At 45.6% G+C, this 24,798-nt stretch overlaps 8 protein-coding genes across 12 annotated transcripts; 4 read left to right on the top strand and 4 right to left on the bottom strand.

The window, feature by feature from the left end:
* The first annotated feature begins 278 nt into the window (after window positions 1-278).
* LOC6616590 lies at window positions 279-2,840 on the top strand. The gene is made up of 4 exons (XM_002040913.2): window positions 279-1,156; window positions 1,224-2,020; window positions 2,216-2,406; window positions 2,467-2,840. The coding sequence occupies exons 1-4, from the start codon at window positions 499-501 to the stop codon at window positions 2,576-2,578; spliced, it is 1,758 nt and encodes a 585-aa protein (XP_002040949.1). The 5' UTR covers window positions 279-498; the 3' UTR covers window positions 2,579-2,840.
* Window positions 2,841-3,163: 323 nt separating this feature from the next.
* Window positions 3,164-9,872, top strand: LOC6616589 (alanine--glyoxylate aminotransferase 2, mitochondrial). Of its 3 annotated transcripts, none has more exons than XM_032717616.1 (4): window positions 3,164-3,415; window positions 4,956-5,280; window positions 5,980-7,054; window positions 8,349-9,872. In XM_032717616.1, the coding sequence occupies exons 1-4, from the start codon at window positions 3,394-3,396 to the stop codon at window positions 8,481-8,483; spliced, it is 1,557 nt and encodes a 518-aa protein (XP_032573507.1). In that variant the 5' UTR covers window positions 3,164-3,393; the 3' UTR covers window positions 8,484-9,872. The 3 variants fall into 3 exon arrangements, with proteins under 3 accessions (XP_032573507.1, XP_002040948.1, XP_032573506.1); XM_002040912.2 differs by lacking the exon at window positions 8,349-9,872 and adding an exon at window positions 7,227-7,541; XM_032717615.1 differs by lacking the exons at window positions 3,164-3,415; window positions 4,956-5,280; window positions 8,349-9,872 and adding exons at window positions 5,321-5,577; window positions 7,227-7,541.
* LOC116800927 (transmembrane protein 64) lies at window positions 8,485-13,861 on the bottom strand. Of its 2 annotated transcripts, XM_032717617.1 has the most exons (4): window positions 12,870-13,856; window positions 9,737-9,860; window positions 9,167-9,328; window positions 8,485-9,016 (listed from the first exon to the last, which is right to left on the bottom strand). In XM_032717617.1, the coding sequence occupies exons 1-4, from the start codon at window positions 13,571-13,573 to the stop codon at window positions 8,897-8,899; spliced, it is 1,110 nt and encodes a 369-aa protein (XP_032573508.1). In that variant the 5' UTR covers window positions 13,574-13,856; the 3' UTR covers window positions 8,485-8,896. The 2 variants fall into 2 exon arrangements, with proteins under 2 accessions (XP_032573508.1, XP_032573509.1); XM_032717618.1 differs by lacking the exons at window positions 8,485-9,016; window positions 9,737-9,860 and having other exon boundaries at window positions 9,245-9,328; window positions 12,870-13,861.
* Window positions 10,339-12,851, bottom strand: LOC116800926 (xaa-Pro aminopeptidase 3). The gene has a single exon (XM_032717614.1). It carries the CDS (start codon window positions 12,092-12,094, stop codon window positions 10,490-10,492), a length of 1,605 nt encoding a protein of 534 aa, XP_032573505.1. The 5' UTR covers window positions 12,095-12,851; the 3' UTR covers window positions 10,339-10,489.
* Window positions 13,862-14,216: 355 nt separating the features above from the next.
* On the top strand, window positions 14,217-15,530 carry LOC6616588. The gene is made up of 2 exons (XM_002040911.2): window positions 14,217-14,468; window positions 14,520-15,530. The coding sequence occupies exons 1-2, from the start codon at window positions 14,284-14,286 to the stop codon at window positions 15,451-15,453; spliced, it is 1,119 nt and encodes a 372-aa protein (XP_002040947.1). The 5' UTR covers window positions 14,217-14,283; the 3' UTR covers window positions 15,454-15,530.
* Window positions 15,531-15,850: 320 nt separating this feature from the next.
* LOC6616587 (protein maelstrom) lies at window positions 15,851-17,896 on the bottom strand. 2 transcript variants are annotated; one of them, XM_032718815.1, is made up of 5 exons: window positions 17,466-17,896; window positions 17,304-17,411; window positions 17,186-17,267; window positions 16,573-17,129; window positions 15,851-16,511 (listed from the first exon to the last, which is right to left on the bottom strand). In XM_032718815.1, the coding sequence occupies exons 1-5, from the start codon at window positions 17,583-17,585 to the stop codon at window positions 16,071-16,073; spliced, it is 1,308 nt and encodes a 435-aa protein (XP_032574706.1). In that variant the 5' UTR covers window positions 17,586-17,896; the 3' UTR covers window positions 15,851-16,070. The 2 variants fall into 2 exon arrangements, with proteins under 2 accessions (XP_032574706.1, XP_032574705.1); XM_032718814.1 differs by having other exon boundaries at window positions 17,186-17,411; window positions 17,466-17,895.
* Window positions 17,897-20,510: 2,614 nt separating this feature from the next.
* LOC6616586 (gastrula zinc finger protein xFG20-1) lies at window positions 20,511-21,424 on the top strand. Its single transcript, XM_002040909.2, has one exon. The coding sequence runs from the start codon at window positions 20,511-20,513 to the stop codon at window positions 21,279-21,281; it is 771 nt and encodes a 256-aa protein (XP_002040945.1). The 3' UTR covers window positions 21,282-21,424.
* Window positions 21,425-22,353: 929 nt separating this feature from the next.
* Window positions 22,354-24,365, bottom strand: LOC6616585. Its single transcript, XM_032718918.1, has 2 exons — window positions 24,210-24,365; window positions 22,354-24,123 (listed from the first exon to the last, which is right to left on the bottom strand). Exons 1-2 carry the CDS (start codon window positions 24,300-24,302, stop codon window positions 22,402-22,404), a joined length of 1,815 nt encoding a protein of 604 aa, XP_032574809.1. The 5' UTR covers window positions 24,303-24,365; the 3' UTR covers window positions 22,354-22,401.
* Between the last annotated feature and the right edge of the window lie 433 nt (window positions 24,366-24,798).

Raw genomic sequence — 24,798 nt, 5'->3', positions numbered from 1 at the left:
TAACTCGATAGTTCGGTCATTCCAGATCTGGAGAATTGCACGAGCTGTTATTCGTCTCAGTTCCGATTGGAAGGCCAACTTTTAAAAACTTTTATAATGTTAATTATTTATTAATTACAAATCAGAGGTTCATTGAAGGACAACAAATGATATCAATTATTATAATATATGGTTTATCCGGGCTTCCCCCGATTCAAATATATGTAGTTTCCCTCTGCTCCAATCGATAACTTGTGCTGCATCCCTCAGCCAGTGCTGCAAGCCTCTGCACAGCTGCCCACGACTTTCGAGCACTGCAGATATAGCCCCAAGTGAAAAGTCGCAGGGAAAAATGGGATGCAAAAATAACTGAGAGTCAGGAGAGAACGCGACCACAGGAGGCAGTGAAACAGCACGGGCTACAGACAGTAGGACACACAGCGCCTAGCTCGGCCGACACATATAAAGGCAACCGGCAAAAAGAACGGCCCACCGCTGCCTGTCCGCGTTTACAATTAAATGGCAAATGGAAGTGCGACCGAAGCGGCGGCCACGGCCAATCCGCAGCAGAGGATTCCACAAGACGCACAGCAAGCGCTCCTTACCGAGACGACGATGGGCTCAAAAGATTGCCCGCCTGCCCCTTTGGGGGTAAACGATCTCGTGGCGGACGTGTGTATGAACGGTCGTGCAGCGGACTTCTCCAGCACACGAACCACAACGTCCACGGGAGGAGCGGGACCGGCAGCAGCTTCCTCGTCATCGTTCTCATTTAAACACTTTCTAAGCAGTACCGGAACGGTGACTGCCCCGACTAGCACGGTGACCTCGGCAGCCGTGCAAACGTCAACGGGTGCCCGACCTAAGGTACCTCAGTCAGCCTCTGTCTCCCATATGCAGCCGCCTGATGTTAACAGCAGCAGTGCATCCTCTAGGATGAAGCGATCTCCGCGCTTTAGTAGTTTTGACTCGCAGGCGAGTCTTGCGGAGTACGCAGCTTGTGGGGGAGGCGCATCCAGTAGCAGCGGCGGGTCTCAGTCTCAGCACCGCTTGAGGCCGGATCATCGGCTGGGTCACGACGCTGTTCAGGACGCTCTGGATAACGATGATGACGACCATGTGGCTCTGGCTCAGGTGCGCAACACAAACAGGCATTACGATGAAAGAATAGACGACGGTAAGTTTGAAATACGACTTCCAACTTGTGTATCTAACTCCCATTCACTCTCCGCTTTCATTGGCAGATATTTTTCCATCCGCTTCCAATCAGCAACCCGCCGTTGGTTCGCGCTACGTGCCACGCTCGTACTCCAACTACGATATGCCTCCCCATTTGCCGGGCCCTTCGTCATCGCCTCGTCGTCGGCCGACTGGAAACCGCGACCAACGCCCCACCAGACTTGTGTTGTCTGCCGGCCCCAAGATGAAGCTTGACCTGCCCCTGGATACATGCAACGCAGCTGGCGGCGGAGCCAGTGGTAGTGCTGCTGCAGCATCAGCCTTGCCAGACTTCGTGCAGGATCACTTGCCGGATGCTTGGTGCGCCGGTCAGGATGCCCTGAGCTCTCCGCCAAACTCCCCTCTGGGGGGAGCTGAAGCGTCGAGCGGAGCAGTAGGGCTTCTGCCGTCCTCTCTCGCACCCAGAGGTTCCAGTGCTGCCGCCCTCCCCGGTCCAACCGGCGAACCAGCCGCCGGTTCTACCGTTAAAATGCTGCCCGACTTTCTGTCCGACGGTTCCATAATTCACTCGTCTCAGCGACTAGCTGACGTTGCTATCGGGCTGCCCTCCAACCCCATTGACTCGCCTCCCCAGGAGGCGGAAGGTACTTTGCAACTGTCAACACTGAGACAGGAGAACGAACGTCTACAGCGGGAGCTGCAGGAAGCTCGTGCGGAACTTAATCTCCAGACCAGACGGGCCAGCGAGTTTGAGCAGCAGCTTCTGCAACAGTCAGAGACGTCGCGGCGCCGGGAGGCCCTAGCCACGACGGCCAATACACAAACCACGCAGCACCTAAGGCGACAGCTGGCTCAACTAGAGGTGAGTGGACCGATCGGTAGGGTAATGCCCGAAAGTTGGAAGTGCATTGATCTCATACTCACTATGGCGAATGCCATTGAAACGTTCTGGAAGAATTATCATCATGCACCGTTTTGTTAAAATACTTTATTTAAATCCGGAAATTCCGGAAAATATACAAGCAATAATGACCATTTGAAAACTCGTACTTTTTAGGCGGAGCTTCGGTCTCTAAGAGGAAGTTCTGGAAGTTCTGATTGCGCAACAGGAGGTGTTCCAGTGGCGACACCTGGTAGAGACAGTGAGGCCTCCACCAGCAGCGGGACTAGTGCACAACGACCGTCCAGAACACACCATTTGTCTAGGGATCTGCTGCGTGCCGCCGACACTGCTGAACAGAATCTCAGGTAGAACGCGACATCAGCTGATGAGTAACGAACATGCTTACTATAATTCATTCCTTGCAGGCAATTGCTAACTGGCGTCGAAAATCTGCGACAGATGGCAGCTAGCCTAGAGCAACCGGCCCAGCCAGCAGCAGCGCCCAGAAGTCCCGATCTGTACACTGACTTTAACTGATCTCCCCGGGATGGAGGCTTTAAAGTGGACGTTATATACGAAGATAGGTTATTGTTCTCTGTGTAAACACTGTATCCCACGACTTCGCATTGAGCTTGTTTTTAGATGACCCCGCAAACATTTTATGTTTCCGTATTATCTGTTGCATTGGGTTATATTTGGTGGGAAAAATAAGGGAGGGATGGGCAATGTGAGAATCAAAGCGCAAACTCGTGATGTTGGTTGATAATGCAAAATATATAATTCATACTTGATAAATCGATATAGCATATTGAAGAACCTAACTTATATCGACGGCTAGTGGAAATGCCAGCCACTCCAGAAAAACAGCGAGTCCAATCCGGGACAGGACGTCCCGCACAGCGATTGAAAAGAAGCGCAAATGCGATATATTTTTTGTTAAGAACAAAGGATTACCTGTGCACTTCAGTAGTTTGTGCTTCAGTACGTAGCAAGCAAGAATTGAAATAAATTATTATGAGACAACAAGCTGTTTACCTACTGTGCCAAACACCTCCAAGCGCTTCCCAAACAGTTCCCCCTTGGGAGAACGAGAGTGCTTATCCGCGGCCTTGACTTTGCTCTCCAATCCGACAACAGAGACCAAAGCTCTCCGTTGATCGAGCTTTCTCCGCCGTCACTGGAATCGGAATCGTGCCCGCCTATCAGTTGCTCCACCTCCGCCGTTACTAGTGGACGACTGTTCCCGCGAAGAACACGTGCCGCACAGTTGATTCGAGTTCAAAAAGTGCATCCAAGCCAGAAAAGTTTACATAGAAAGTGATAAGAGCGTAAAAAGGAATCCGAAGCCAAAAATGATGTCCAAGCGATTGTTAGGTAAGTTTTCTGCATATGGTCTCTTGTGTTCTAATTCATAGGGAGATCGAATCGATCCTTAAATTTCAACTGAAAAGATAAATCACCTGACTCTGAGATCATCATCATATAATCATATATAGTTACTTGCCACTATTAAGGAATCTGTGGACATAGCATACACAGTGTAACAGTAATTTAAGCACAATTGCTCAGATTTAAAATATCTAGGGATTAGAGACTGATTCCCCCTGTAAAAGTGCTATTTATAAATAATTTTATTGGGTGGTGTGCCACGTTCGGTCAAATTTAGTGTTGGTTCAGATAAGAGTGATAAGAGTTTTTAATTTGACAGGTGGCTGGCAGTCCAAAGCTGGTCCCAATCTCACTAGGAATTCGAGTGGCCTAGGCTGTTAGCAGGGGGCCAGTTCTTATCAGTTGAATTGTGTGGATCAGCGCAGTCTTAATAAACAACCCAGTTGTGGTCCCAATTGCGCATTTAAAGCATTTGAATACAGGCAATTGGATAACACTTCCCACGGCCAATGACCTTTTTACGAATTGTGTATAGTTCAGAACTCGAACTCGAACCTCACGTGGGCAAGTGCAGCACATGTTTCTGATTAAACACAAGTTTACTAGGAAATTGCGTTTTAGTTCGATTTATACACCAATATCAACAGTTGTGGAAATATACATGTTTTATACACACGACTGATCTTTAAACTACTTTTGTGATGTTTCAGTTAAAAAAATATTCAATTCTACAATAACTATATTCAATTATGTGGTGTTTGTTTCTTAACTTTGGTATCAGATGCAGGAGTTTCAGAATTTGAGTATCAGATGCCTCGACTACCAGATACCCGTTACTCAGTTAATGGAAATTGGGGAATAAAATGAGAAAAAATTGTTAAACAAACGAATCTAGTATACACTTTTACTTTATGTGTAACGGGTATAAAAATAGAACTGTTGGTTTCGGAAGGGATTTGTAATTTTTTCACGTTGTTATCTGGAATACAATGCAATGAAAGTTTGGAAATTTCAAATATTGGACACGAATGGTAATTTTTTTTTTAAAGTTGACGCTTAAAGAGTGTTGTGTGCTTTTTAATTCGTTCCTTTTGGCTTGAGTTCTTCTTCGTAATAAATATTAAGTAGGCAGTAAATGATTTCTTGGAATGGAAATTGAAACTCAAGGGCATAGATCGTCGCTCTGAGCACAACATTCAAATGAGAACGCATAAAAGTTTTGTCTCTTTTGCTTGCGACAAATGTAATTTTTAATTTTCGAATTCTATCAAACATTGATCGAACACCAAGTGGTTAATTAGCAGTCAAATGTACAAGCAAAGCAAACGATTTCCTCAACTATCAGATACTCCTTACTAAGTTGGTGAAGCGTAAGAAAACATTACTATCTAGTATTTTGTTTGGATAAATATTGATCTAAGCATTACCAGTAAAAAGGCTAATGAGCAAGCTTTCAATAAAAAAGGTATTAATTTTTAACTAGATCTAGATTGCAACTAAACCATTCTCATTTTTCGCCAAACAGCTCAGACCAGGCGGCTCCCTCCCAGGTCATCGGTCCGTAGGAGCTCCAGCTCATCGCTGCACTCAAAGGCAGCCCCCGCAACGATAGCCCAGCTGCCGGTAGAGATGCCCGACTGCAACCACCGCCCGGTGGCCTACGAGGGCTCCAGCTACGAGCAGATTCTCAAGACCAGGCGCAACCACCTGACACCGAATCTGCTGGCCCACTTCAAGAAGCCACTTGTGATCCACGCTGGCCACATGCAGTGGCTGTTCGATCACGAGGGCCGGCGCTACCTGGACATGTTTGGCGGAATCGTTACTGTGTCCGTTGGACATTGTCACCCGTAAGCTTATTAGGCTTTACACAAAAAAGGAAGTGATATGAATTTAAATGTTAATACATATTCACTACTTTACAAAAAAAAGTATTTTTCAACAGTTAGATATGAGAATGGATTTCAGTGTGATTTAATTCCGTTTAAGCAAATACCGAATTGTCGTTTTATTTTCGATTGAAGCAATATGACATTACAAGATAATGCCAACTTTTGTGCAAAGTAATATTATTTTATTACTTACATCTTTTTATGGGGCCAATAAAACATAGAAGCTCTCTATGTGTCCGTTGGACATTGTCACCCGTAAGCTTATTAGGCTTTACACAAAAAAGGAAGTGATATGAATTTAAATGTTAATACATATTCACTACTTTACAAAAAAAAGTATTTTTCAACAGTTAGATATGAGAATGGATTTCAGTGTGATTTAATTCCGTTTAAGCAAATACCGAATTGTCGTTTTATTTTCGATTGAAGCAATATGACATTACAAGATAATGCCAACTTTTGTGCAAAGTAATATTATTTTATTACTTACATCTTTTTATGGGGCCAATAAAACATAGAAGCTCTCTTGTAAAATTAAAAGAAATATACATGGACTAAGTCTGGGTAGGTTATCTTCAAAAATTAAGTTAATTGTATTATACGTAGTATGTAGAATGTAGAACGTAGAATGTAATGACATATTTTGTTCATTTGTAGAAAGGTTAACCAGGCGCTCAGCGAGCAGACTGCTAAACTGTGGCACACGACTAACATCTACATGCACCCCAAGATCCACGAGTATGCCGAGCGATTGGTGGCCAAGTTCCCAGGAGACCTCAAGAGCGTGTGCTTCGTGAACTCCGGCTCGGAGGCCAACGATCTTGCTATGCTAATGGCGCGCCTTCACACAGGCCACCAGGATATCCTTTCCTTGCGCAACTGCTACCACGGAATGTCCCCCTACACCATGGGCCTCACGGCACACTCCACCTGGCGCTTTTCGCTGCCGGGGGTGAACAACGGACTTGTGCACGTGATGAACCCCGATCCCTACCAAGGCATTTGGGGCGGCTCAAACTGCCGGGACTCCCCTGTGCAGACCACCCGCGAGTGCCAGTGCACCGCAGGCTGCCAGGCCGGCGATGCCTACTACAATGAGCTGGAGGAGACCTTCAAGTATTCCCTGCCGCGCGGCAAGGTGGCTGCTATGTTTGCAGAGTCAATCCAGGGGGTCGGCGGAACGGTCCAGTTCCCAAAAGGGTACCTCAAGCGGGCAGCAGCTCTGGTCAGAGCTAACGGAGGACTCTTTGTGGCCGATGAGGTTCAGACTGGCTTTGGGCGAACCGGTGAGCACTTCTGGGGCTTCGAGGGCCACGACTATGTCCCCGACATAGTCACCATGGCCAAGGGCATTGGGAACGGCTTCCCACTGGCAGCCGTTGTCACCACGCCAGAGATCGCGGCATCCCTGGGCCAGGCCCTGCACTTCAACACCTATGGAGGGAACCCGATGGCCAGTGCCGTAGGCATTGCCGTGCTGGACGTGATCGAGGAGGAGCAACTGCAGCGCAACTCCCTGGAAGTGGGCACGTACTTCCTCAAAGGTCTGGCCGAATTGCAGCAGCGCTTCGAGATTATTGGCGACGTGCGGGGAAAAGGCCTGATGATCGGCGTCGAGCTGGTGGGCAATCGGGAAAAGCGTACCCCTCTGGTTACGCCGCACGTCCTGGACATATGGGAGAAGTGCAAGGACCAAGGTGTGCTCTTTGGACGCGGCGGCCTTCATGGAAACGTAAGTGGGCCTTCTTATGGGCCAAGTTCATCCTCATTTGGGCTCGTCTGTCTTCGTACTGCACGTCCGACTAACAAAAATTAGTGTTTGTTGAAGAGTCTCCACCGAGAACGAATCTTTGATCATCTTCTCCTGTCTCTATTGGTGCATCATTTCCCTTCCATTTCCACAGGTTCTGCGCATTAAGCCTCCCATGTGCATCACGCTGGCTGATGTCAAGTTCGCCATGGATGTGCTGGCCCTGGCCATCACGGAGTCTCAACCCGAGAATAACTAACGAAGATTGGCGAAGACGAATACACATACACGGGAGAGCGTTTGTAGGATGGTCTCAGCTGCATTTATTAACTATCTAAGCTATCTAAGCAGATCTCTAAATAGTTACTCCTAACAAAGACTTATGGACCTTTAAATAGTCAACTGTTCAATATTTAAAAGAATTGGTTTTTATACATTAAATAGTTGAAGATCCCACAAGACTAGTAAATGTTACTGCGTTTCCCAAATGGGCGGTTCAAATCACCCCTGAAAATCCACAGTCTACGGCCAGATTATCTTGCATCTTTGCCATTACCATCTTTGGGTGGAAAGTAGTTCCATATTGATCCCTCAAACGCTCTTGCCAAACTTACACATAACCCACTTTTGGATTCTCTAAAGCCTCGGTTGCACACTTGTACACTTTAATTACTTTAATTAACATTTGCACATGAAAAAAACATAATCCACAGCATTTAAATTCCAAATTGTACATTTTTTGGCAGTCCTAAACTCCGATTATGACTATAATCTACCATCAACACTCGCACCATTCTAAATTTATCTTAAAAATCGTTATAACCACTTATTTATATAAAAATCAGAAGACATTCCCAAGCTATATATTTTTGAAAACGCACGTTCTAGCATTTTGAACTGTTCAAAAAGGAATAATTATTGATATCAGGATATACATATTGCTCTTTGACACAACAAAAGCATGAAATACAAAATGACTGAAAGTATGCACTACATTTTACGTGTATATAAACGTGTAAAAATGGCGTAGCAATGTAGGTTTTTCAAAATGTAAGCGCAAAAATATTATTTGACAATTAGTTTACAAATTATTTTTGAAGCATTGAAGCAAGATACACAATCTTAAATTGTCGTTTCAGTTTTAAATTTAGTATCTGGTAAAGTTGACCTGTAAAATGATCCCTGTGAAATGTAAAATTTCCAGGATACATTTTTGCTTCTACACTGTAGGTCATTAATATATATATAATATATTGAAGTTTCCCCTTCTCTTTAGGTGATGAGCATGAGACCACCACTGTGTCTTTGTGCCGAAGACGTGGAATTCGCCTTGGAGACACTGGAGGAAGCGTTTAAATTTCATATGAGAAAAAGCCCTCGCAGTTGGAGAAACAGCACAACGATTATGTAGATAAGTTGTACTTCAGAGCTCTTTTATTCGCTTATTCGCTTACAAACTAATAATTGAACAACATTATAGAGCAGCATTATGATCAACAATCGAGGTTAAGAGCTAGCTATTTTTGAGCGAGGCTTTGACTTAGTTATAAATGTACATCTCAGGAGTTCTTAGAAGTAATATGTGATGTAAGCCATGACACAGCATCGTACATAGTTTAAGGGAACGAGTGCGATTCGAATCCGTATCTGCTTAGGCTAGCTTACTGTTTGTTGCCTTGAGCATAAATAAATAAAACAACTCGAAAATCGCCTTAGTTTCTAGTTCAAACTTAAATTAATGCAAAAACGCAGTCTTCTTTTAAAGTCCAGGAGATTCTCTTTGGCTGGGGGTCCTGTGGGACTCCGTTCTCCAAGTGGCTCCTGTTAAACTTGTACGTCGGGATGCTTGCCCTCGTTATTGTAATCAGCGCTCAGCAGCGTCTCAGACAGCTCCTTTCTTGCCTTCTGCAACACCCAGAACATCAAGGCCACGCCACAAATTACCTTAAAGACACAAAAGACACATTGTAGCTTAAATAACTTAAGATAAAACACGATCATTAAACAAAGAGCTCTGTGGACTTATTAAACACCAATAATGAACCAATTCAAATGTACAAACTCAAAAACTATTAAGCACGCGATTTAACCTACCTCAAACAGAAAGCTGATATACCCCGTCAGTTTGGTATCGTTATCACTGAGCACTTCATGCATGGACCTTAGCGTGGAACCCAAGTAAACATTGATGGTTTGGGCTGGCAGCAACCCAATCAGCGTGGCCACATGGTAGTCTCTTGTGTTGATGGAACTGATCTGTGAAAATAATAGTCTGATATAGAAACTGAATGCTTTAAGCGTGCCATGATTTTTTGAACTACGACAGTGTCAGAAGGGGGGAAAGCACCTGACTTTTAAGGAAAACTGGTTTTTATTTAGTTCAACTGCAGTGAAACTTGACGAATATGCACATATATTAGTAACCGTCTCTTAATTTAAGCATATTGACGCGCTGTATTATTCGTATAATTAGCTATTTAACTATTGCAGTATAAATATTTATTCATATAGATTCACAAAGCTTTGCACAATTTAATTTACATGTCCGTGTAAAGAATATTTGGTTCAATTAATTTTACGTTCGATTTCTTAAAGTTAATAAAATAAAATAAAAGAATATCCAGATATTCCGACCTCACCCCTGTCTGAAATCTAGTCACTTACTCCGAATATCACATTCTGCACTCCGAAGGGAATGGGGGTAAGTCGGGTAAAGAGAACGACTCGAAATGCCTTTGGGCCAGAAATGACGCGGAGAATGGCTCGTCCCGTGTCATTCTTGATCAGCCTGCAAATAGATGCAATCGAACGGGTCTCATCATTTCATTTATTTATTATTTATGCATAATTACACCCGACTGTGCGGTGCTAGTGCTGAAACATGGCTCTAATTGAGTTTATCCAACAATCAGGAAATGTTTATTGGGGCTATAAGCCAGTTCCACCGTTCGTCGGCGAAACAGTTTACGATCCCTCATAAAAATTGGTAGGCACTGATTTCATGCTATTACACAAATAGCCTGTAATTAGGTGGGCCTATGTATATAGCTCTTGGTAAATGTGATGTTAAATAAATGTGTTATTTTTGAAGAAAATTCATGTGCCGCCGTAATTGATAATTGATGAATTAGGTACGCTGGGTAGTGGAACCTAGTTTAGTAATTATCGGAAATGTAATGCTTTCTGCTATCAGCGCGCCAAATGTCTGATAAGGAGATCAAAACCGACTGAGCGACAAAGGGGGTATTTACCCAAAGAAGCGGGTCTTAATTGCAAACGGGTTTAATGACAAATGAGTGTATAGTACGTATATACAAAACATACAACACATTTATATGAGCCGGCGACGTGGTTACGCGATATCGATTACGCGGAATAACTGCCCTTATCAGATATTCCTTGGGCAAATGTATTCGCTCAGTTGTCGCCACCGTGGCTTTGCAATTGTCGTGTGTCACAAGGTCCACTTTGATCACCGTCATTCCGCACTCGATGCGACCTGGTTCGGCTTGCAGGTAGACAGACTTCAATGTCCTGGGTCTCGCTGGGGCAGGCGGCGGTAAGAAGTTCCACGGAGTAATCATCCCGGATGAGCAGGGTGTCGCCAAGCTGACAAAGAATGCCCCGGAACTCGGGATAGGCCTGGCAGCAGTCATCGGGAATAGAGATTGACAGCCGCAGCGAAACCACGTTTCCGGGAGCGAAGGGATAGTCAAGGAGTCTGCGACTGGTGTCTCGCTTTCCCAGACCCACGTGCGAGACGACGACTGGGGAGCAGTTGAACCTGCGGGCCATCTCCACTGTCTCGGCCGCACTGCCGACACCCTTGGGCAACACGCGGAGCTCCCTAAGGTGCCGAGCCAGAAGGATTAAATAGGCGGCGTGCAGTTCCAGAGGTGTGCGGACGGCACCCTCACTTCCTGCGTACTGTATCAACGAGCACAGATCCCGACGCATGTCCAACAGCGCACCGTAAATCATTTTCTGGGGCGGCGTGAATCGCCCCGAGCTGGGCCAGCATCTGGCCAGTCCCCCCTCGTAGCCACCGTACTGACATCCAGCGTCCATCTGCCACAGCCCATTGCCATCCAATCCGCACGAAATTTTTGTCACGTCGGGACGGGCGTGCCGCATATGGCACTTGTAGTCAAATGAAGCGGCCAGCTCCTGAGGAATCTGATAATGCTGTGCGATTACCTCCGCCATGGAGTCCGCAGCGCTGGCGTTGGCCCGACGCACGGCTCTCAGCTCCCGCGGGGTCTTGACGGTGCGTGTGTACTGGAGGATGTATCGGGGGTTGCCCATGGGAATCATGGCTTCATGAGCCACCTCTTGCACTATACAGCTGACAGGACTCGATGGCTCGTAGAAGTGCCACAGCTCGGGCGAGAGATCCCTCAACAGCCAGAGTAAACTTTTCTTAAGCATTGCGAGGGGCAGAACGTCGTCCACGTAGTGCATATGGCTATAGATGGTGGACAGCTGTGAGTCCACATCCTGGGAAAGAAACAGCAACGCGCCAGTCCTTCGCTTTCGGCTGCGGGTGAGAACCAATGCTGCCCCTGGTCTCAAGCAGTCGCAAAGATAGAGGAAGTCGGGCCTCTGCCGAAAGGGGTAACTCCGAGCTGAGTCAGCTCCGGCCACCACAAGAACGTGCGAAAATATGCGGTTTTTTCTCTGCGGCTCTTTGAATGCGTCCTTCGCGTGCATATAAGAATTAAGGTCGTCCAGGGACATTTTTCGGTGTAGATCAATTTCATCCGGCAGGAGAACGGCGTCGGGGCGTGGATCGCAGCGCAGGTACTCGGATATTGTGGCGAACTGGCCGCCAGGGGCATCGCAGGAGAACTTCTCGATCAGGTCGGGCACTGGGAGCGGGCGGATCCTCTTGGTAAGCTCGGAGGGCCAGACCGTTGGCAGCACCAGATGCACATCACTCCGATCCGATGGGGCCACTGCGGAACAACCACGACGCACCTCCCGCCAGGCATAATACTTAAAATTTCGAAGGAACCGCAGCATTGGAGAATAGAAAAAACACACAGAGCAATGGGTAATATAAGCTTGATACAAGAAAACGAGACTTATGGAAGATAGGGTTCCCTGATCGCAATAAATTTGAATATGTACTGTAGAAGGGGCATATGGACTCTGTAGCACTTGCCAATACAAAGTTCATGGTGCCGCATAAGGTTATCCGCTTAAAAAAAGCATCAACGATATGGGCGTGACCACCACTGCTTCTTAATTATTGTAGAGATGAATTTACTATTATTTAAAAACTGAATTATTCTTAAGAAGCGGTTTTTGATCGCCGCAATGATTTAAAACCAAATTGAGCGGATTAGTTTGTTAAATCCCGACAGACGAACGGACAAATAGGCTCGGTTGGAGATCATTACCAAGGATACATAGACAAAACGCCTCCCTCCACCTGATTCATACTTTTCAACGGAGTGTACCGACAAACTCCACGAGCAAACCGCATGACTTTACAAGCTAGTACACCTACTTTTCCGCAGTTTGGGATTTGTGTGCGTAGTATTTAACACTCCTTAACGAACAGATAAATAAACTATGCATTTTCAACGGAGCTTCGAGTCTTGAAGGCCTGAGATTTTCAGCTTTTTAACTTGTATGCCACTTATTATGTGTTCAGAGGCATAAAGTGCACAAGTTGGTTTCTAGAATATCGAACCATTTTGAACTGAAGACGCAAGAATATATGATTTTAAGAAGTCGATGAAGTATCACCAGACGCGCAACCCTACATGTGTATTCTCAGCAAAGCACTCACCTTTGCACGGGAATGCGGTGCCGGCAGCTGCGAATGGTGGCATGGGCAACGGCGATGCCGAGATTGGCGCCCAGGATCACGGTGACCCAACCGCGCAGGCAGCCGAACAGGTAACCGGCGGTGATGAGCAAAACGAAGTAGCCCACCACCACGGGGAAGCTGACAAGAGCGAAGAGCCCCATGTAGACGGCAAATGTGATCCAGGCGTTCTGCATTTCGATCCAGAAGAGCAATTGGCGGGCGTAGTCCCGCGTCGCCCATCCGATGAAGACGAGGGCGCCTAGAATGGTGGCGGGCACTAAGCAGCCCAGGAACCAGTTGCGGGTGAGAAAGCTGTGGGCTCGACCCCACCACGAGTTGCGCTTCCGGTTGCGTAGCACAGAGGTGGTGGAGGAGGAGCGGGTAGCTCTCCGACTGGCTAGAAACGGGTCGCATTCGCTGTCCTCCGACGTGTCCGGTGTGCGCTGCGCGGCGGAGAGGGCTTCGGAGTTGCCGGCAGCCCCCGCACTGCTGTCTGGTGGATCCACCTCCACGGCGTTGGAACAGCTGGCCTGGATCAGCTGAGGGAAGGCGGGTGCGGTGGAGGCGGGCACTGGCATCTGCATGATGCAGTTGGTATCATTGTTGTTCGAATAGCCGTACGTGTGTTTGTTTTTATTGTTGTTATTGTTGCGAGAGCTGCTGATCTCGAATTCCAACGACATGACCAGGATTTTCGCTTGGCCACAGCTCTGCCTTTCTCCGTTTTCTGTTCCACTTGTCGCTGAGAAATTTCACTTTTATGCACCCACATTCGCGCAAATACAGAGTTCTGAGTTTACGGGCGCATGTGTGTGCTTTGTGTCACATATGGCAAGGCAACCGAGTCCCAGAAACCGTTGTTGTTATTGTCTTAATTCAATTAAAATTACGACTTGTATTTATTGTTTATATATGTGCCACAGCCGCTCAACAATCGACGCACGACTGCCACTCCGACGTTCACGTTCCGATTGGAACTTCGAGTTCCCGCAGCGAGAGTGAAAGAGAATGGGAGAGCACAGAGAGCGTGCAGTGCTGCGCTTTTAGCATTTTTCTTTAGCCATAGCTAGCCATAGCTATATGAGTGTACTGACTGGTCCAGATTCTTTTTCCTTAAAAAATAATTAATGTGATTCATATTATATTTATAAAGTATTCCCTTTATAACTTTACTTAAAGTGTATAATGCTTTCTGTGTGAAATACATGCCATTTCCCACAGCTTTTACACTTAACAATTAGTTGCTATAAATTGTTTGTGCCCGTCGATGGTGCACCATTGTATATCGATTAATTTGGAAAATTGAAAACATGAGCTTGGTCCCACTAACCTAACAGCTGATTAGACGATATCAAATTAAGTAACAACAAATATACATCATATAACGGAAAATATGTTGTGCCGGCGCTCATTGTTGGGCGTAACGACAAGATGCCTAAGACTCTCGTCCACGCAGCAACACAGATCCAGTCAGCCGGAAAGCGACCAAGCCATCGGCCTCCTGCCCGCCTACTCGGATGCAGATCGTTTAAAGATCTTGAAGACGATTAATGAAAACGGCATGAATCAGATAGCCAAGTAGGTAGCCAACCCACGTTGCCTTGCACATGTACTCATTATCCTGCCCAGCTACGACATAACCAAGGCGAGGGCCACCAAGCTGCAAAACTGGAAGGACCGTCACGGACCGCTGCAGGAACTCAGCGACATCCTGTATGTGGAGGGATTCGGACTGAAGGTCACCACCAAGTTCTTCAAGAGTCTGCTTGCGTCGCCGAGCAGTGGGAGCGCAGCAGTAGGGGAAAATAGACCAAAGACTGCACGAGTCGCGCCCTTTATAACACCGGCCATGGACGAGGGACAGCGTTCCCGCATTGCATCTGCTGTAGGTGTGCGCATCGGAGTGACCAGTGTAAGTTGGGCGAGATTAAAGATCGGGAGCAACGAAGCTCCCTGTTTGCTCACGCACTGGCAGCACCATGAGCTGAACGACAAGAAGCTGCATTTGTCAGAACTTTCCCGCCGCTGCCTCTATGTATCTCACCAGATACCGGAGGCCGATTGCTACGTCATGGAGAGTCCACAAATGGCCCAGGCCAGCAGCAACCCAGGGAGCATCGATCAACAGAACGTGAACATCCAGAAGGCCCAGGTGGCCGCAATCATGAGCTTCTCGTTGATGGCCCGTTCAGATGGTGATGAGAACAAGACGAACAACGTCTACTACATGCGACGTTTTCTCTCAGCCCGGCTATTTAATCACCTGGTGGGTACTGAGCGCGTGTCGTCCGAGGACACGATATTGGCCATGATGCGAACCCATTACAACGTGGAACATCAGATCCCCGAAACAGAGTCCCCGTTGGAGCTGCGCAAACTGATCGACTTTCCCGCTGACTTACGCCTCGTATTCTCGCAGCAAGAGCGCTATCAGCGCGAGCTCCTAGGCCAGGCACTTCTCCTCAGCTTAGCCTTTACTCGTCTCGTGCTTCAGCAAGATCCGGAAAGCATCGCATCCGTGTCGCGCAACTCCAAAGACTCTCCTCCAAGTCGAGCCACTTGAAAAGCTACAAGTACACTGTAATAATATGGATTGGAGTCCTTTTTGCACTTTGTATTATACTGACCCATTGAACAATTTTAATGTGTTTTTTCTTAGGATTTAAGAGGGGGTTCAATAGCAGCAGTTTTAATTGGCACAACTGCATTTTCATGGAATACCATAAACATCGATTATTTTGACCTTGGCGCCACTTAGCTAATGAGAATTTGTCGCCTTCAAAATTACGATGTCTTCCTTTCTGCACTGCCCACACATAATAGGTCTTAAAAATATTTATTTAGCATATGTAACTGAAATAAATAAATACTTGATGCTTGCCCTGTCCATATGAACGTCGAGATTTTCGAGACTACGTGTAAGACCTTTCCCTTGACCAATCTATGGCTCATTTTTGGTGTGTTGTGCCCAATTTATGCGAATTTATTTTTTAAATACAAGTAGTAGTATTTGTACAGTTTAGTCAGATAAAGATAAAATTTTAAATTAAATCTGTAAGGAATGATTCTTTTTAAATCCAATTAATAGACCAAAGTGGCTTAGTTTTTAGGGTTCCCATCAGAACCGGTTACACAGAAGTCGTTGTCTGAAACCTTCCGAATAGAACGCGAGTGCGTCGGTCAGTTCGTAGCCCCTGCGTTCCATTTCCGCTGAGCACTAGCGGCAGAACCGTGATGCTTTCTAGAATTACGCATGCCGAGGCTGGGGAATTCAGACATTTCGTTTAAATCTGCGGCAAAGGAAGTGTGGTCTTTGGGCTTGTAGGAGCTTCTTGATGCGACGGAAAGCCGACTGCTAGAAAGCGAACAATCTTCGGGTTCGCTTTCCTTCTTGACCTGAGACCCGGGGAGCGAATAAAAAGAGTCGAAGGAGGACTCGTGGTCGAGTGAGGAGGCGTCCGAGCTTATTATACGATAGTTGGGTTTGGTTTGGGCAGGTATGTGCTTTCCGGGTTGGACGGTTATGGCCAGGTCTCCGCACATAAAGTCTGTAAAGGTGTACGCCCATCTAGTCACCATACTCTGGGTACAGTACTTGGTTCGATCATTATCCTCGTGGTACTGCAAAAGTAATCAGTGAGGAAGTCAACTAGGGTTGTCAGAATGGGGAACAGAACCTTACCTGACACGCAATCCCTGCTGTAAACTCGAAAAAGTCATTCTTAAAAAAGGCATCCGTCGCGAATTTGTTAATTTTCTCATCATTCAAACCAGCGACACTCATGACCTCCTTCTTCAATATGAATAACAAGTACTGGATATCAAACACCTCGATTTTTCCGCTCCCGTCCCTGGAGTCATCCTCGCACTCCAAATAGCGGAAGCATGACTTCACCATGCCAATATTTTCGGCGGGAGTAAAGACTATTGGGGTCTTGCCTTCTCCCTGGCATTTGGTTAAGTAGTCCAGAATGTTGTGGTACAGCTTGGCCATGTTCTTCTCCCCCAGCGCGTTGGGCGGCAGCGGCAGGTCGTGAGTGGTTGACGAGTTGTGCAGGGCATCGCTACCTTGCCCAAAAATGATCTGACCGGGGTCAATCATGGTGCTGTAGATGGATCGGATTCCCTCCTTCAACGAGTATTCGCATGCCGCAAACTCGGCGGGCACATAGACGTCGGTGGTCAAGGCTTTAGTGAAGTAGTTGAAGGCAACGAAGACAAACTTGGCATTCTCCAGATCTGCGGCAGCGGTTGGAGTTAGTCGAACCCAAATGACTTAGAAATGTGTGACCTACCATGGGACATCTTGGCGTTTAGCACGAGGCGCTCGGTGGTGCGTTTCATGTCCATCAAGCTCTCGGCGGCCTCCCTTTGGGCCTTGTCCATCAAGCTCTCGGCGGCCTCCCTTTGGGCCTTGTCCACCTGGCCGTGGCCGTTGAGACTTCCCCTTTTGTCGCGGCGCGCCGCATTTGCGTCCTTGGCGTCTGAGTTGTACGGACCACGCTGCTGGGTGTCCATTTTCTGAAAAGGCGTCCCTTATTCCAGCGCAGATCCGACGCATCGACAAAAACTTACCTCCCATATGGTGCCGCAGTGGTAAACAGCCTCCGCCAGCGTCATTCGTCGGCCCTCGGCGTTCCGGTTCCTCCACTCGTTTACGAACATCATAAACCCATTCTGCTTCTTAGGAGCCATCTTTACGGGCGTGGCAAGAAGGTATTTGACGGGTTAGGGTAGGTGTTGAGCGCGTGTGCGAGCGAGGTAGCGACTAATGGCGGTAACCAATGAACAGCGCGAGCAATTTATATGAACGTTGTTTGTATGTCCGTCCGACCCTACAGAAATGGTTACTCTGGAATGTTGCGGGTGGCTTCTCTTCTGGCTTCGCTCACTCACGATTGATTTCACTTCAAATGATCTGGTCTGTGGAAAATGAAGAGAAGCAGTTGTTTTGTCAGACGCCGATTCCGCTGTGACTTCAAATATCTATTATTGGCTGCTACGGCGTTGCTCAGCACTAGTATCAATCCAAAACTATCGATTCTTCAAAAATGGAATATGAATTTGTGATTCGGTATTCGCTAAAAACCAGTGGTATTTTATAAAAATGGTTTAATAAACCCTAATAAAATGATCTGTCGTCTGCTTTGTAATCGTATGAATTAACTGAACTTGCAGTTAATAGGCAGAACGACTTTGATAAAGATAAATGTTTTGACCTTTTTTAAATGTATACCTTTAAGACTTAAGAGTTTAAATTATTTTAATTAAATTAAATTTTTGTATCTAAAGGCAGCTTAATTAAGGATAATAATGCTTATTTATAAAGCAAATAGTCGAGCATCCAAAACAAAAAATTCTTTAAATCTAAATTCCCTATCGTAAAACTACAGTATAACCAGTTAAGTCGAAAAATTGTACATATTGTATTGTACATATAGTAAAATAGTTATTTTTTTGAGTCGAATAAATGATCAGTATTTGAACAAAGATCAAAGCCGAAATAAATAAAAACTCCGAATGAATCCGCATTGTGTTTTTATTGATTGAATCTTAGATAAACTGGGTTAGTGGATTGTTTACTTGATCCGTGCGAGAGCGCTTCTTGCTTATGCTTATGTGCAACATATGGAAAAAGAATTCTTATGTACTACGTGGCTAAGTGCCTGCCAAGTGGCTGGGTTTTGGTTACAGCTTGAGTGGATGCGCAATATCGAGAAATATTTGTTTATTTAACGAGCAATCAATACGGCGGACCACAACGGTCGGTCTTTTGTATAAGTCAATTTACCCTCAAAGTCGATGTGCTTCAGGTCTATGAAAAATTCTGTCTTGGAAATGCGTTTTTTAATGGTAATAATATGTATGTACATATGTATGAACGATTTGTCTGAATCGGTAAATTCATACTGAATATTAAAATGGTTAAATCATCACATCGTTGTTAGTTAAAATGTTGTTTTTTGAAATGATAAGCATAGGCATAATCATTTAGAAAGAACTAATTATACCCGTTAATCGTAGAGTAAATTGGGTATACAATATTCGTTGAAATGTCTGTAACAGGCAGAACGAAGCCTTTCCGACTTTATAAAGTATATATATTCTTGATCGGGATCAATAGCTGAGTCGATCTAGCCATGTCCGTTTATCCGTATGAACGTCGAGATCTCAGGAACTTTAAAAGTTAGAAGGTTAAGATTCGGCATACACATTCTATTGCCACATATTGCCACGCCCACTCTAACGCCCTAAGACCGCCCCGTCCACATTTTTGAAAAACTTTTGAATATTTTTTCATTATGTTTTTCTTTTACAAGAACGCATCCCATACTTGAATTCGCACAGTAAAAGGTATACTAGATGCTTTCAAAAGGTACAAGTAAGTGTTAATATTATTGATCAAGATCTCTTTGGCCGCGCGCCTCTCAGTGTGAACGTCTAGAATTTAGGAACTAGAAAGTGGATATAAAGCATTCTTCGCAAAAAAAATACTTGTGCTTTAGGGCCCTAACAAAGTCACTAGAAGTGGCTTCAGGCTCTCTCGAATTTTTGTTCAAGAGCGAGAGAGCGGCGAGCTCTACAGCCAGTAGCTGTTTTTTACGCATACAGTGACAGCCGACAACTGTATGTGTGCTCATTCATTGTAAATTTTACACCATATGCCCCTCACTTTACAAGTTCTTAGACTTGAAATCTATATTATTTTTAATCAATTGGCACCAAGCAAAAAATTCTTGTTTTGCATTCCCTTAACGGTATTTTTATTTGAATATAGTTTAGAAATAGTAATAGCCGAATCTATGTACATATGTAATATCACAAAATAAATTTCAAAAATGGCTTCATATTAGATTAATTGGCATTAGAGTATTCAGTTTGCGACGTGAAAAAAATAATAGTAGACATTGTGTAGTAGACATCGATTCATAGGTGCTTATGACCGCTCGTCGTGCTTTAAGAAATCAATTTTTATTTATTTTGAATTTTAATTTTAAATTTTAAATATTACCCTTTAAATATGTAGCTTTTATTATTTTTATGAAATATATTTTGAAATATGTAATTTCTTTTTTTTGTAATATTTATGTTTTAAATTACAAAAGTAATAACAATTGCAGATCGCAACTGTATTTTATTAATACTGAAAAAGGTACTCACAGTACCCTATTGAAATATTGCAACGAAATTGGCCAAAACTCCAATTGTGTAAATTCGTTTCTTGGATGCACAATTGATTTCGGCCCGAAAATCGTCTTCTACCACAAGGTCGCACACATATACATGGACGTTCTCGCTTATTGTTTTTGCTCACACAAGCAAGCAAACTCAAATTTGGCCGTCACCAAAAAAGTGGCTGCATAGTGCAAAGCCAATGTATGGCCGTTACGCATTTGGTTATTCTAATGCCTTTGGTCCCATATAATTAGGAATAGCTTCATTAAAAAGTTTGTCACCTGTGCACTATATAATTTTTAATATTGAGGCATGACAAATCAAATGACTACACCTAAGATATTTCCATTTTCCATCACTGGCAGCGCCTTGCACAAATTTACCCAACACTGCCGATAGTTCGGCGCCATATTAGTTGTATTATGGGAAGAGAAGAGCTCCACAATGGAGAACAGGAGGTGCACCGTCGTTGACGTGGGTGAACTTGTGGATGAGCTTGGCTTCTGTTGCGAGTGGTGTGGCAAGGTGTACAAGAGTCTTGTCCGCTACCACAAGCACATTGTATGCACCCACAAGTTACGCGTTCCGGATCACCAGTTGGTCAACTGCTTCCACTGTCCACGCAGCGATTGCAGATACCACAAGCATGGACCCGGCGTACAGGATTTTCGGCAAATCGGGAAGCTCCGCCGCCACTACCAGGAGAAGCACATGACAGGACACCATTCGTGCGAGTCCTGCCAGAAGCAGTTTCAACTGAAGTCATCGCTGGTGGCCCACAGATGTCGGCTGAGGCATTCAGCCATCAGGGATAGCCAGTCCGCCATTAATTTGGGGAGGCATGTGTGCTCCGTCTGCGAAAAAGGCTACACGCATCTGGGCGCCCTAAAACGGCACCTCATCTGCAGCAAGCACGGAACACCAAATACTCCGACGGAGGACCAAAAGGACGTGAGGGACAAGGTGTGTCTGCAATGCAATGTCGACACGCATCGCTGTAGTGTGAGAACCGAGAGAAGCTTTAAGTCCGATCGGCTCATCTTCAGAAAGTCTAGAAACCTGCAGGCGGAAGACTGGCGCTTTCTGGTTGAAATGGAGCAGCTTGTCCGCGGCATTGTCGACGGGACTGTGCGGGACCCTATGTTGCTCACGGAACTCGCCTCAATGCTGCCGGCGCTTCAGCGGATCCAGGATTCCGATTTAGAAATTAAGTGAAATTATTTTGTAACGTCCAAATATAACAAAATTTGTTGTTATTTGCTGCTCAACACTTATCCTTAGTGTTGTCTAACAGTCCACTGTGCTTCATTGCTGGCTGTATGTCCATACATGATTTAAGCTGCGTACCTGCATACGTACCTAGTTACGAACTAAAGGTTAGATATACCCGTTACTCGTAGAGTAAAAGGGTATATATACTAGATTCGATGAAAAGAATGTAACAGGCAGAAGGAAGCGTTTCGAACCAAAGCGTATATTCTTGATCAGGATCAATAGCCGAGTCGATCCGGCCATGTCCGGTCTGTCCGTATGAACGTCGAGTTCTCAGGAACTACATATAAAAGCTAGAAGGTTGAGATTCAGCATACGGATTCTAGAGAGAAAAACGCAGTGCAAGCTTGTTGACCCATGTTGCCACGCTCACTCTAACGCCCAAAAACTGCACAAAACTGCCACGCCCACACTTTTGCAAAATGTATTGATATTTTTTCACATTCTTATTAGTCCTGTAAATTTCTATTGATTTGCCAAAAAACGCTTTGCCACGTCCACTAACGCCGCCAAACAGGTCACTTTGGAACAATTTTCAAATTTTTTCTCATTTTATTCCCCATTATCTACAGTGCCGTGGTACTATTAGCTTGTGTCTTGGCCAACACTAGTTCTGCTACTCCTTGCGGGATTATTTGTTTATAGTATTCCATTGAAAGGTACAAGCACCGAGCTTCCAACACGTCTTATTAAAGCATCGTACAAAGCATGGCCACAAGTGAGGACGATCAGGAGCGGGCTTATCCACTGTTCTTACAAGTCGACCGCTGCGTTTTGGATCTTGGTAGGAGCGAAAACAAGAAGGAGCGGTTGGACAGTGACTTCAGTATGAGCACCGACCGCTTGGCATTCTTGCGTGCCGAAACCATGGAGGAGTGTCGGGGAGACACCGCTGCAGGATCCTCCTTGGATGAGGTGTTGTGCCCGCTACTTTACACGTTCTATCTTTTACGTCTAGCCTGGCTTTGGTTTTTAGCCTGGATTGACCCGTCGAAGAGGCTACTCAACTATGTTGTAAATGTATTGCAAGTAATAATGTTTATTGTTAACCATAGGGAGCCTTTCAGTAGTAACCACTGGGGTGGTAATTCTCAGTAAACACCGAGGGCCACTCGGTGTAGGCATTAAAGGCGGTTTGGTGCGAGTAGATTCCCTGGATATGGTGCCGCAAATCGTTGGGCCCTACGTAATGGAGTGAACGCGTCGTGGACAAGCGGTGGCGCAGGTCGTACGGCCCCAGCTCCGGAAAAGGCTGCCCGAAGGATCCGGTAACGTTGCCGGCACTATACTCCGCACTATACTCCGTATGGGTGTAGTTCGTCTGCCTGTAGAAAATTTGTGGAAAATTTGGGGTAGGAAGCAGGTACGGGATCATCTCCTTTGAATAACTAGTTCGATTATCGTGAAGCGTAACCATCGGAGAAATGGGGCGCGGCGATATTGCGGGCAAAGGTGGTGAGGTGTTATTCAGCTGTTGTGTGTGTGCGGGCTGAGAGCTACTCTTTGAAACTCTCCGAAGGCGAGTATGGGGGCTGTTGGATCGGCTCCTGGAACGTCGGCAAACTACGGTCTTTAATGGCCTGTGTATACTCTTTGATCGCGACTTGCATGCGCGTTTTGAAAGCTCCCGCTGTGTGATTCTTACAGATTTGGATTTGCTTGCTGACCGGCCCCTGCTCCTTGAACGATCACGCAGGTAAGCCCTACTTTCTATGCGATGCTGTACACCATGTTTGATGGGCCTAGAGTTGCTCCTTGACCGATACCGAGAGCGGCGTACTGGCGAATTCCTCGGCCCAAGCCTCCGTCTAACGCTTGGGGATCTGAGTGATCTGTGACGGCTCCCACCACAGGGCGACGCATGTCTTGACCCTTTGCCTAGAGGACTATCTCGTACATATCGGGAACGACTTTTGCGATCTGGGCTCCGGGACCGCGAGATATGTTTGCGCCTAGATGGTAGTCTGCTACGCCGCTCCATCCGGTGCCTAGAGTGGCTTCGCTTCCGAGACCTGATGTGGTCTATAGATGGCCTGGATCGCCTTTTGTGGGTGGGCGGACTCGATCTTTGCTTGGGTTTAGTTGGGCTCCTAGACTTGCTCCTTCTTCTGCCTCTGCACCTCGGGATGCGACTGCGACTAACCGATCGTCTTTGTGTGCCACTCTTTTCATTGGATGTGCTGCGGGTGCTCCTTCGATTTATCTTTTTCTCCGAGGAAAACCCTCGTTCGACGAAAGCGTTGATACTGCAGCGTTTTAAGCTCTGTTCTGGACTGTTTCGGAATCGCACTAAGGCAATTTCATGTAAATTATTACCACGAACTGGTTCTTTCTGGCCTTCCTCACTTGAAGAAATTTCTCCATGCTCGTATAAAGATCCATTAAAGCTTAAGGGAGAATCGTCAGCATATGGTCTGGATCTTCTGGTGAATAAAGAGGCGTCGTCGGTAAGTGAGATGGAGGGCGCCGGTGGCGTATCCGCTTCTCCCTCATCCAACTCAGCCTGCTCCTTATCCATAATCTCTCCCTGGTCCCTATCTATATTGTTGCCCTGCCTCTTATCCAACACATCGTCCTGCTCCTCATCCAGTATTTCCCCCAGCTCGTCCAGGACTTCACACAGATCTTCGTATAAGGGCTCGCTCTTAATATAAACTTCCTGCGGAAGTCCATCATGCTCATTGCTTCTCGAGCTAAGGACTTCTCCATCCTGCACATGTGCGTTGGCGGTGTCTCCGATATCCAGTCCGTGGGCTATGTCTGTGCTGCCCTTGTGGCTCATGGGCTATACATGAGGAATCATATTTCGTTTAGGCAACTGGTGACTTTTGATCAGGGATTCAACAGGCCGACGCCGGTTGAAATACACACCTGGCCAGAATGCTTTTTTTCACTTGGGAGGCCGTAGTCAGAGTTGATACCAATACCAGACAAAATTACTGTTTCGCCACTCCGCGTTCTCATTGTTTTGCCATACGTTTGAATTAATTGTATTTATCAGCGAAGCATTGGTCTTCTTATACTCGATAACTGAAGGCACTCGATAGCTCATTCTTAAAATTGCTAAGCCATTGAAGCTAGTAGTTATTCGTTATCGGATTTTTTAAAATCATTTTACATTTCATTTTTACCCAAACAAGAATGGTCACCTAAATGAGTTACCTTTGCAATTTTTGTTTTATTAATATTTAGGAAATAATAATTTTAGACCTTGCGAACTAGCAAATACAAATTTCATGCCTTCAATTTTTCTGTTCGTATTTGGCAAACAGAGAGAATTGTAAGAAACCAACTAAGGGCAACATATTTCATAATTTAGTTTGTAAAAACTATTCCGTAAAATGCGAAAAATAATCGGATAACAATCGCCGATAGTAATCGAATACCCCTCATGAAATGTAATTATTTATCCAAGGCAAAACGTGGCATCGCCGAGAACCTCTGCGCTGTCCAGCACTAG

This window comes from Drosophila sechellia, chromosome 3L, assembly GCF_004382195.2.
Source record: "Drosophila sechellia strain sech25 chromosome 3L, ASM438219v1, whole genome shotgun sequence".
NCBI lineage: Eukaryota > Metazoa > Arthropoda > Insecta > Diptera > Drosophilidae > Drosophila > Drosophila sechellia.
The sequence above is the reverse complement of the archived record's forward strand: the minus strand, read 5'-3'. Positions and strand labels throughout refer to the sequence as shown.